Source organism: Taeniopygia guttata, chromosome 7 (assembly GCF_048771995.1).
Source record: "Taeniopygia guttata chromosome 7, bTaeGut7.mat, whole genome shotgun sequence".
Taxonomy (NCBI): Eukaryota; Metazoa; Chordata; class Aves; order Passeriformes; family Estrildidae; genus Taeniopygia; species Taeniopygia guttata.
The window spans coordinates 26,077,497-26,090,312 of NC_133032.1; the positions used below are offsets into that span (position 1 = coordinate 26,077,497).

The 12,816-nt window shown below is 34.8% G+C and overlaps 1 protein-coding gene across 2 annotated transcripts in view; it reads right to left on the reverse strand.

Moving 5' to 3' along the window:
* GLS (glutaminase) overlaps positions 1–12,816 on the reverse strand; it is a 61,879-nt gene that overhangs the window by 25,839 nt on the left and 23,224 nt on the right. For both annotated transcript variants that reach the window (XM_030277829.4, XM_030277830.4), the window contains exons 8-12: positions 5,597–5,629; positions 5,300–5,358; positions 4,156–4,222; positions 3,589–3,639; positions 1,011–1,187 (exon numbers count right to left, since the gene is read on the reverse strand). In XM_030277829.4, the coding sequence (XP_030133689.2) occupies positions 1,011–1,187; positions 3,589–3,639; positions 4,156–4,222; positions 5,300–5,358; positions 5,597–5,629 (387 nt within the window). The remainder of the gene's footprint in view (positions 1–1,010; positions 1,188–3,588; positions 3,640–4,155; positions 4,223–5,299; positions 5,359–5,596; positions 5,630–12,816) is intronic.

Consider the following 12,816-nt stretch of genomic DNA (forward strand, 5'->3'; position numbering starts at 1 on the left):
GATTATTGTGTAGCATTTATAAAACATGTATCTGAAGGCACTTGAAGCTGGGAAAGCATTATTACTTATCTCTTTTTAGATAAACAATTACCTAATGCAGTTTGTAACAATCCAAGGTTCACAATCATAAAACTATTTGCTCTCAGGAATACAGTGAGTCAATAGTACTGTGACAGAAGATAATTTAAATCTATTAAAAAAATAATTATGACTAAGCAGTAATGCACAAGTGTTATGTCTCATGAACAGCTTGCAACAAGGTGACAGAATGAAGCTGCAAAAATCTTGACTGGCGAGGGTAAAAAACAATACCCCAAGAAAATTGGAAAGTATCTATGAAATCATACAATAACCTACTTGTTTACAATCTCAACAAAGCCATTACTTTTTTCCAGTCCAAACTAATATGTTATATATCCTCACAGTTCGCCAAGCAGCAAATTTTATGTCACAAAATGCATCATAATCAATTTTACGTGTATGCAGAAAGGAAAAACTAAAAATGTTCAAAAAAATACTGAAAGCAGAAGGTAGTCCATCTTGAATTATACACACGTAAGGAACACGCTAGAAAACAGGAGCACAGTACATGTGCTGTGTATGACAGCCATTTTCACACATATAAGGACAATTTCTGAGCCTGAGTTACTGAAGAAAAAAACAACTGTCTGCAAAGGCTTTCTGCTATCCTTGACTCCCATACAGCAGGATTTCTTCAGCCATGTTTTCAGTTACTGTTGCTCTCATGAATAGACTTTATGTATAGTATTTATGTTTTGATAAGAAAAGGATCCCTAGATGTGAAGGCAGAGTGCTCTAAGGTATACAACACTAGTAGTGCCATAAATCCTGTGTGAGATTTTCCCTTACAGGGTGCTCAATTTCTAAACAATTCATGTAACGCCCTCTTTTCTGACTCAAAACGAAGGAAGCAGCCCCTAGACCATGGAAAATAATAGCACAGATTAACCTTCCTGGTCAGCTGCAATTAATACCTGTACAGTACTTACATGGAAGGCAAACTGCCCTGAAAAGTCATACATGCCACAGGAATGCATCAAACTCAAGGTATTCCGGACTGCCTCGGGGCTCAGGACTCTCTCACCAGTGATTGGGCAAAAGCCACCATTAGCCAGAGTTGCTGCCATCACACTTGCTGATTCACATGTTACTTCTATTGAGCAAAGCTTATGGAAAAGAAATAGAGATTATAAGCACTGGTACTTCTAGCACAGAAAGGCCAACTACAGCAGGATCAACAAAATATTGAAATCTTAAAATAACATCTCAGAATCACCTGTAGCATAACATTTCTTACAGATTACACTAGTAGCATCAATTACTACAGTCTGAAATGTTCTACTATAAAGATCCCAGTGACAGTGTTTGTAAGCCCTCTTAAAAGCTGGGGACAGTATTTTTATGGGTTAGTGTCTCTGCTCGATTCCTCCCCCCACCCCCCTTATGTTTCTTTGAGAGGAAGAGGTCTGTCAAACAATCTCTAAAAAAGTATTTTGCATCTGCTTAAATGGCAAAGCCACAGAATGACTGTTTCTTTTCAATTTGAGCTTGTTTTGTGTGGTGGGTTTTTTTTATTTTAAAGCCTTAGAAGATCCCACACATTATTAGAAGTACAATTTAAAGCTGCAGATTCTAGCACATGCAAGTGTTAATGCCAGCACTTCCTGCTGATGCAGCTTTATTCCACCTTTCTCATAATTAATTTCTTACATAGAAATGATACAACCACACCATAGTTTTTCCCAGGATCCCTGCTTCAGTACAGACTATACATACTTTGGTGACACATCAGGAAATGTGATAAGATGCCATCACCTGATGCTGCCTCATTTCTGCAGAAACCAAAAGATAAGTTGGTTTCAACCTGAAGCTGAAATGCTGCTCTAAAAAGTAAACAAACTAGTGCTCGTATTCTTGCTTCTGCCAAACAGTCATTACATGATACTTCATGAAGTTACCTAAGCCACGTTTGCATGAGTAGTTACTACCTGGAATTCTTATTTTCCGGGTGCCAAACTCAATACATCCTAGTCCAATCAACTGGAGTTGCAAATCAAGAGATTGTCAGAGACGCATCTAAAATGGCAACTGTGTTTTAAACATATGAAGTATTACACAATATCACCTACTTTCAAAAAAAAATTGTTTCTAGGTTCTCAGCTTAAGCACCTGCATTCTGTACCTCGTTTGTCTAAACTGAGAATAATCCACCCTCACTTAACAGAGATAATAGGCAAATATGTTTATTCCTGCTCAGAAAGTTCCCAGTCACAAAAGGGAGGAAGGAGCATTACAGAAAACCCAAAGAAAAGAAATAACTAGACTTTTAAGTAGAATCTGAGTGTTGGAAAGGTAAGCATTGTACCCTAACAGGAAAAGAGAAATGTTGCTCATGTATGAGCTACCCTTTTCCTGAACATGGAGTGAAAAGGGGATGTTTCAAGGGAAAAAAAGAAAGAATAACACATGGTCACTAAATCAGAGATCAGAATGCACAAAAATGAGGCCAAATTAAAATACATCAGAAAAGTAAGCTTTAGCATTTCTTAACTTATTAATAGCTTCCACTTAGAAAACATATCAGGCAGTGGGATACAAGGCATTTAAAAAGCATTTTTGCACAGTAAATTCATACAAATTACACATTCTCTTCTGTCACAAGTTCAGAATAGACTATTAGCTTGTACCTAGTTTCTAAGTCAACAAGAGGTCAACTAGAGATGATCACACATACCTTACTTCATAAACACTCATCCAATCTAAATGTAAGAGAGCAGGTGCATCCCCACACAAAAAACACAAATAACATTTGCATTTTGAAAATAATGGCTTATAATTTGCATAAGTAACTTGTATTAGCAAGTCTCCAAGTCAAAAGTAGATTTTGAGAACTCTGTATTTCTTTTTTTTAACTCTCCCAGATGAAGTGAATCAGTAATACAACTTGAACTGCCTCTTGAGAACTCTACACAGTAGGGCTGAGTTGTGAACATTTAAATATTAGGAAACCCTTACTGAGGAAATACCTCACACTTGCCAAGTTCTCATTTTGTGACAGTTGTAAATAACTTGCTGAAAGTGAAAAGGAAAAAAAAAAGGGTAGGGGGACGAAAAAAAATATATATTCTTACTCCAAAGCACTGAATTAAACCAAAAGGAGGAGATATTCCCATTACTTCCCTTGTAGCACTTCCCTCAAGCCCACAGCTCAGCATGCATTCTCCACTTACAGAGGTTAAACTACTCCACAGCACCACAAGAAGCAGCAAACCAAAGTGTTTTGTCAAACTCACTGAAGCAATGCAACTCATTCAAGCTTTTAACTTCTAGTGGTTTAAAGATAATTGCTTGTACAGTTTGTATTAGGAACAAAGACACCTAAGTAGATCACCTAAACAAAAGCAAATCTGGATACATCAAACATACATCTGTCATTTCCAGAGTTAAACAGAAGCTGACATTTAACTGCAAGTCATTAAAGTCTCCATGTCTAGGCACAAATCAGCTTCTACTGTTTATAATAGTAATTCTAAGCCTATGGTGAGTCTCAGTTTTAAAGTCAGTTACCTGAAAATAGAAGTCTAGTATAGCAACCATATCCGTGCCTTCAGGAAAGCACTGAGGAAGAAAAATAGTGTCTTTAGATTTTTTTTTTTTAAGTATTGCTTTAGAAAGACATAACTTTAGCTATGCTGTTGCCAGCATACTAAGCATTAGGCATATTTTAATATAAACATTTAAATGTAGTAAGTAGAAATACTTAATGACATCAGATTTAAAAACAACATAGTGCAGCAGTATCAATAAACTAGGTACTAAAATATTTTTCAGTATAGTTTTGAACATCTTTAAGCAAACAGAAAAATGCATCCAGGAGTTTTATAAAGTCACCTCTATAGCACAGATTACAACAAATAAAACTAATTACCATGGCTATGTTACAGAAAAAATATTTAGAGGTAATTTATTAGAATGGCATAAATACCACACTTTTTAAATGACAGCATTTGAATAACACTGGTAAGACATATCCAGTATGAATTTGTGCCAAACTGTACATAAAAGTCTTCACAGACTATGAATAAAACCTAGCACATCATCTTTAAAATACACCTAAGAAAAAAATAGATTAACCTTTTTCTCTTTTAAGTAATAGCCAATTGCAAAGTTTCTATCTCCACTCTCTCTTTCAGACTGGAACCTAAAAGAGAAAAAAAAGAGACAAAGCAACATGTCAAACTTTGCAAAAAAACCCCAAAAATCACTGAACTCAAGACGTATAATGTAATTCAGTAAAATTCCATGTAAAGGATACATCACTTCTAAACAAGAATATTCTACTAATGGGACAGAAGTGACCACAGCAGTTCATCCCAGTTCACTCAGTTGGAGTGAATCAGCACTGACATCCAAATACACACACTATTGGTTACCTACACAATATAAGCTTACTTGGAGAGAAGGCAAAGGAAAGTAAAATCCTAATCTTGGAAGCATTTCTAAATAGGCCAGAGTGGAATGGAACTCTCACACTGGGACAGTGAAAGGGTCACTATTCCCTGCCCAAAGGAGAGGAGTGTGAGGATCACACAACAGGCCAGACAAATGGCTGCACTCCTCACTGGGATGATTGAGGTAAGGATGGAACCTAAAGGAAGGAACCCCTGCCTGGTTCCTTCTACAGTACACACCTTTTACTGGAACAGAGCTCAGGAAAAACAGCTCTGCATGTGCCTTGCACCTGGCAACCTAGAAGCAACTCTTCTAAAGGGAATCTCCATGATTTACCCCATGCCGCCTGAAAAAGCTCTCAAGAATTTTGGAATGCTATACACTGAGTTTATGAGGGAACTGTTTGTTTGAGAAAATAATTTAAATATGCAAAATAAAAAAGCAGGAGGAGTCCCAGTTTTATGAACTATGTTTTCTAAATATTTCCTATGCAAATACCAACATGCAAGGTTTAATTTTTAATATCAATGCCAGGAAGAGAAGAGTTGCACTTACAGCTCTCATTGCCATAGCATCAACAGAGCACTAAGACAGAATAATGACATTTTCAAAGAGGTAACCAACAATTATGTGAAATTTAGCCACACCAATGTCAGAGACATGCACAACTTTAGTTGTAAATTGTTAAGTGAAAGACACCCTCCAATATAAGGGATGAAATGCCAGCTGAAATGTAAATAACTGAACTTTATCATTAGCTCAAAATACCAGTTATCAGTTGAAACACTTTCCACCTAACTTTATTAAGTGAATAAAAAATACTTACGTAGCATTACTGAATCCAACATACTCATTACCAGCCATTTTATTCATGAACTGCATCACCTGTCAGAGACAAAGACAAGCAATATTTTTACACATAAAAAGGTTATGAACTTCCAACCCAGCTTTACCCTAAATCTTACAACACCATTTCATAAATGCAATACGAATCACTAAATGTTTAAACAACCAAGTACATCTACAAAGGTTATTACTAAGATTTCACTTTCCACTCCCTTGCCATCTTGAAACTTTTACCACTGAAGTTAGTTTAAAAACAGAAGTTATAATGTTAACTTACGTAGTCAAATTTTTCTGCATTATTTGCTCCTTGCTGCAAGAAAAGAAAAAATAATTTACAAAAATTGTTAACAAAGGAACAAAGTTAGTTCACTTAACAATATTAGGATTTTAATGTACATAACTAAGGTATGAGTCTAAATAAGAATAAGGTACTACAATCACTTCATATATTAATGAAAAAATTTAAATGTTAGATAAGTAAATCTTTAATTATCATTTAAATAATCCTATGCATCCTAAACACTTGTATGCTGGAGATTAATTTAAATTGAAAAAGGTATGCTTTATTTTAATTGCTCTCTATTCAACTTTACATGCTTAGCATAAGTAAATACAGTAAGCTAAAGCAAAAAAAAAAAAACAAAGAAAAACAAAAGTAACTACAAACAAGATAATTACAGTAAAAACACTAACTTTTTACAGATTAGTAAGGCAAAGGTATTCTCATATTACCAACAGAGCTGAGCATAGGGAGGTTCCGGCTACTTAAATTAAAGTATTTCCACAGCCAGTGCCCATACTAAGAATTTAGACTGAAGACTTAAAATGAAGTGCTACCCCTAACTATGAAAATAACTGCAGTTAATTAAAAAAATCTGATTAATATCCTACCTGTTAAAAATTGTTAAACAGCTATAAAAATAGAATTTCACATCACAGGGCACATCATTGTGCTAACAATGTACAGGAAAACCTAAATCCAACTTGGTAAGAATGATAGTGGAACTTAATTCTTAGGGTGGGCTTGGTTTGGGTTTCTCAGGGAGGATGAGGATTGTTATTTTGAGGATTTTTTTTTTCCTCCCTCATTCAAGAACATTCTCAAATTTAGTAGCTGTCAGTTAAAGACATTACTTTCTTATAGGTCTCTGACAGGTGACCTTTCAGAAATTCTGATCACAAGAGATGCAAAGAGGAGTGGGAGGTAAAAAATAGCTCATGGTCCACTGGGGGGAGTTTTAAATTTTTAAGTAGCCAAAGCAGAATTTTAGGAGGAAGTTTAAAAACCAATGGCATCGCATACACAAGTGGAAACAATGTATCTGGAGAAGATGTTTTAATACCAAATTTTAATATTAAAGACACTCTAAATAGAGTAACAAGACTAACAATTTTAAACAATTCAAGACGCTACTTGTACTGTGTTTAGTGTGGGGATGGGGAAGAAAGTGAAAAAAACGGAAGCTTTACATCAACCAGTATTTTACTTAATGAAATGCATAAAGCCAGTCTCATTTCCCACTCTGTATGTGGATTAGGGTGTTGCAGATAATCTTGGAAGCCCATGCTTCAGCTCATCTACAAGAGGATGTGCAGACTCACACGTACAATCACTGGTGAAAGGAATACCACACTGTTCTCTCAGAATTATGCGCCAGTGGTTACCTTATGTTTAAAGGCTAATAACCTTATTCCTAAAGGCAATAAACTCTAGCTAATTTTCAATTAGATAAAAAAATGCATGATACATTTCATCAAAATGTTCCTGTATAATATACCAGAACACAAATCTTAAAAATTTAACTCCAAATCTGTTCAATGAAAAATAATTAAAAGAAGAAATTACCAACTTCATTGAACTGTTGCAGTTGTCAAAATATTCCATAGATCCTAATGCTGTAAAATATGTAACAACATTTAAACCACAAAAAACCTTTTTAACCTTTCAAATGCACAATGAACATCTTTTTCTGGGAAAGTGGGTCAGCATTAGTTATGGGATGCTGCATTGATAATTGTATGGTTAGACATGTATAATAAATTGAAACAGCTTCTTTTGTTTAAAAAAAAAAAGAAAAGAGGGAGAAAGGGATCATGCTTTCTGCAAAAATATAAATACATAATACTTCACTTTTTTGTTCTGCCCAGTGGAAAAAAATATTCCCTCAGCAAAAACATGGTTTTACCAGTAGCACATAAAACTGGTGGGCAAAAGACTCAATGCAAACTTTTTCCACATCAACTTCTTACAAAAAAGGTTCCTTTTAAAGTTCACAACTAAACTCGTATTTTGGGAAGAAAATCTTCTGCGTCCTAAACCAGATGAGGAGCTTTTAGTCCTTGACGTTCCACACTCTTGTAGAGGTATTTCATATCACACACAAAGCATTGTTGCTGAAACCAGACTGCTCGTACACCTGAACCACTTGCTTAAGCAATCACAAGATCAAGACCTCAGCAGGGATTTACTACAACATGTTACTGAAATAAGAAACTCTGCTTCCATACATGATGACTAAAAACCCCAACAGATTAGTTCCCTTCTTTCAGCAGCTGACAGAGGTGTCTTGCTCCTCCTAAAAAGCTGGAGAGACACAGTGGCAACACACATTCTATGATTAAAATTCAATTGCAAATATAAAATACTAACATTCAGAGTATTGAGCAGTTTTCCAGAATATTTTGAACAAATATAAGGGACAAGAGAACTTCTGTTCTTCCTCAAGCGCTTCTTATTTTTAGCTTGACTGTATAAACCCATGGGTTTGGGGGCACAACATTTCTTAAATAGCATTTTTAAAGTTCAGATGCAATTCAACCTGTTTAGAACATCAAAGAAAACATTTCATGCACTAAACTCCACAAACACTTTGTACATTTATGGGAACATGTTCATATACACACTTATACATGCTTGTGTGTATATGCATATGAAGAAACACTTGTAAATGAACACAAAATAAAATTTATAATGTTAAGACTGAAGCAGTTTGATAGGCAGAAAATTCGAACTTGCAGAAGACAGCTCAGTATCATTTCAGAAACACTTAAAACACCAATGGGCACTGTGGCTGTCAATCAAAAATTTTAATTTTTTGATTGTGTCAGGTTTTAGTGATCTTCCCTTTGTTTTTTTTTTAACAAGGTACTTGTACTGTATTACTTGTATTTCTACTAAAACATATAAACAGTTTCAAAAGCTACATGCCTACATAGGAAAGAGAGACCCATGGATACTTACCAGAGCTTGCAACAACAAAATTAGGCAAAATTTATTAGAAAAGCAGTTAATATAAGCCACTTTTCATTGAATACTGTTTCTATGATTAGACCATATAAGCTCTTACCACGTGTCTCTCACTAAATCAATTTCTCAATTTTGAACCAAAGCAAAGCTAATAGAAACACCTGCATAATGAGAAGTTTGTAATCTTTTAATAACAGAAGATTATTTAATAATTAATTTCTAGAATATTTAAAGGTGAATTTATAATCTAACACTATATTGTGATGAAAATATCCAGAAACAAAAAAATCCTAATTCTATATCAGAGTGCAAGAAAACTTTAACATATCTGCATTCTTCATGAAGTTAACTACTAATGTCTTTATTTTAGCTTTCTCTACATAGATACTTTTTATATTTTATTTGTTAGGATGGTCCTGTTGTGTGAGAACTGGTGTTTTCACAGTTTAGTGTACCATTTTCAGCTCTGAAATACTTGCGAGTACACTGTGACAGACTGTATTTGACCTAAGACCAACACTATCAAAAGTTCAAACGCCTCTAAGATTTTTTTTGTGTCCTTCACTTCTGTGCATGTGTGACCACTTAACACATGTTATTTCACAGAACCTACTACATAGTCTATGTCAGATAACATCAAATATACCCGAGTTTTAGTAAAAAGTGGAGAAAATATGGATATATACCAAATTAGTTACCATAAGAAAATTAGTAATCTAGGAAGAGAGGCAATGTCACCAAAGTAATGACAAGTATCTGGCAGAGAAGATCACAACACCAACACATTGTAAAGTGGTTTGTATGCATATTTACACATCAGTCTGTCAGGAAGCATAACTCCACTGACAGCATAGAGCAATTAAGCTAAATCAGTACTATTCATTGTAACTGTATTGTCAAATAAACCATGCATTTTCCCGGCTCTCAAGTATTGAACTGCAACTGAACAGGTTTCCTAATAACAGAATCCTGACAGCAAACAGACCCTTCACACAGCTAGACAAGTATTTTTGCCACTCTTTCCCTCATTTACTTTGTGATTTATCAGCATAATATATCACAACCCTCTCCATGTTTTATATAAAATAAAATAATCTTCTGTTGAACTAAAGTTTTTTTAGGGTCAGAAAGATCAGCATTTTCATTTTCTTGTACACTTTTTTTTTTTTGCAACAACTATGAATTTTGCTATTTCCAACATGTCTAATTCAAGATCACAGCACACTCCCTTCAATGAGCTTTCCAGTCCACACTGTCTGAATGTGGCTGCCAGCACTTAGAAAATCTAAAGATGCTGTATTTGCATGACCCTTTGCTGTTAGGTTATGCAGACTTTTACCTACAGATGGAATGTTAAAGCATACAATAAAAATTACTCAAGATTAATCCCTCTGGTGATTCCACCCACAGCCATCTGCCTTCTTCCACATATTTCTCTTAGAACCCTTCCTCTCACCTGCACTTATAATGTGACAATAAGGGTAATGTGGAAGTGGGAAGTCCCTGACAAAACCACTGATGTTCCTGGAGCTGACAAGCTTTGAGAATTGAGTTTAAGGTTTAAGAAAACCTAACAGATCAAAGCAGTAAAAGCTATCCATACTACAGGCAATAAAGCCTTTTCCCAGCCAATGTGATGTACAGAAAGCTGCACTAGATCTGTATTAAATCCATGCAGGAGTTGAATCACTTTCTTTCAAGCACCTGTATCTCCTTGGAAACATGATAAAAATTACTGTTTTATCTCATACCACTTTTTCATAAAGTCCTGTAATTGCCACTACAAATTTATTTTGATAAAAATTATTTGAAACTTGTAACTATGTAATTTATATAACTAGTAATACAGGCAAATGGCTGTACAATTATCAACAAGGGAAAAGGTCCTCAGAGGGTTTTTTTAAAACTTTATTTCATTAAAAGTGACCTGTAGGATGTCCTTTTGCTAAAGCATTTTTATTGTAGACACATGCTTTAAACTGCTGGAACAGTCTGTGGAGTGTAATGCAAGTACAATTAGAACAGGGCCAGGGGTTAAGACACCAAAATGTAAATACACTGTAGTTCCAAACACAAGGCAGTCGGAAAATCACTTAAAAGGGCAGGAGTAGGATACAGCCATGTCTTCGTAACTCAAATAAACGTGTAACTTAACATGCACATACCCCTCATTATTTATTTTTATGGATTGCAAAGACAATGTAAGATTAGAGTTTAGGTCCCTGATCTGTTCCAAGGCAGGAACATCAAATTCTGACAGCATTCAGAACAGGGTAAGTGATGCTAAGAGCCTTTTTTACCCCTAAAATGTTAAGGTATTACATGTTAATATATCTTGATAGAGATTACTCCAGGCATCATCCCTCATCCACAATCCTAATCTGTGCCAGGCTCCAAGGACAGCTGGGTGCAATATCACATCTACTAACAGCTGCTCAACTCAGTACGATGTATGGGAACACTGAAAGAGTTCTTCGATCCATTTCTCAGAGAGAGACAATGAATCTCAGAGGAGATAAAAGCATTCTTAACCATGAAATACAGCAACAATCTCTCTGTAGTTATTAACATGCTATCGTTAGATAAATCTGCAATACATGGTGAATTTAAATTTTCTTGTCCTTAAAAAGCCATACACTGCCTTCAAGACATGTAAGTAACATCTTAAATAAAATTAATAAATGCAGAGGAATTGAGTGAAAAACATGAGTTAATGAAGCCACCTTTTTCAGAGAAAAAGGTAAGTTTGATATTAGATCAAATACAAATGTGAACGATGCAATTCACTGATTAGTAGGAATAATGTTAAATTGCAGATTGTAAAGAAGTTACTTCACAAAAATTACAACTACTAAGTAGTTTTGTACCTGTGACCCTCTATGTAATTGTCTTCAGCATATATTTAGCTTGGTTGGTTATTCAAATGATAAATGGTATCTTAGTGAAAGCAGTACAGAAAATCTACATTTTAATCACACTGAAAACAAATAATGGTGTGATAAGTAAGATAAGTGTCCACTAGACGTGCAGTTACCACATGCAGAAATGTTAGTGCAATGCAATACCTTCTATAAGAACATTACAGAAAAAACCCAAATAAAAGTTTAAAAAAAAGCAACCCAGCAAAACCAATCCCCAATCCTTCTAACAAATACTACAGTTGCATGCATTAAACAAATCCATGTTATCTATTCAGAAGTACACCATTTATCAAGAACTACGTGCCTTCTGCAAGAGGCACATGCTTTTGTTTTGCCTTAAGATCATAGGGCATGTTGTAGTTGGACTAACATTTTAACATTTCAAACAAATGTGTTAAGTCAAATTTTAAAATTCACTATTATCCAAGTGAATTTCAATGCTCAGTCAACCTTTTAAAAACATTAAATGTGAATAAATTTACCTGTCATACTTAAGGCCATTTTCTTTCACCTACAGCTATCAAAGACAAATGTCTTTAAGCAGGAGTTCTTACACCTTCTTTAAATATAAAATAACAGAAAATCATGATCTAAGTAATTTTAAAATCAACTTTTTGGAAATAGGGGGTAGGAAACACACTGTAGCTAATGGACTTTGAAATGTAACCAAGAAACAGGTAGTAAACAAGACATTTAGACCTCTGAAGTAACAGTAACAAGTTTACGACTCAAAAATTCCAGGGGATTGACATGTTCCCCAGAACTCTATGCAGGTACCCTTAGGGAAAAAAAAAAAAAAATTTGTACCTCTGGCTACTAAAACCAGCAGAAAATACAAGTCAAGTATCTGGCAAGCATTAATGTTACAAGGAGTTTATACCACTAACAACGTCAAGACATTTACACAGCTGTTCTATGAAAAAAATAAAATACAGCTTTCCAAAAGTCTCAAGATCATGGTCTAAAGATGTAAAGTCATTCAGACCTGGTGTGCTTGGCAAAATAAGTAACTGTTTTCAAACACTCTTGTCTATGAAAGCACACTTACATCCCAACAGCAACTATGTACCATAGAAGCTCAACATAATTTAGTGGTGCAGGATGTTAATAGCACACAAATTCAACACAAGACTGACATTCAGAATAGCAGCATTGCTCCTGTTACTGTAATATTTAATATTATTATTAAATTATACTATCTTCCATTTCTTTTGCACTGGAAGAAATATTCCTGTAACTTTATGCTCTTTAAGAGCATTTAGACACTCAGAAATGTACTTCTGAGTGCTATAAAGTACATTCCTGACAAATATACTTCCTCAGCAATTA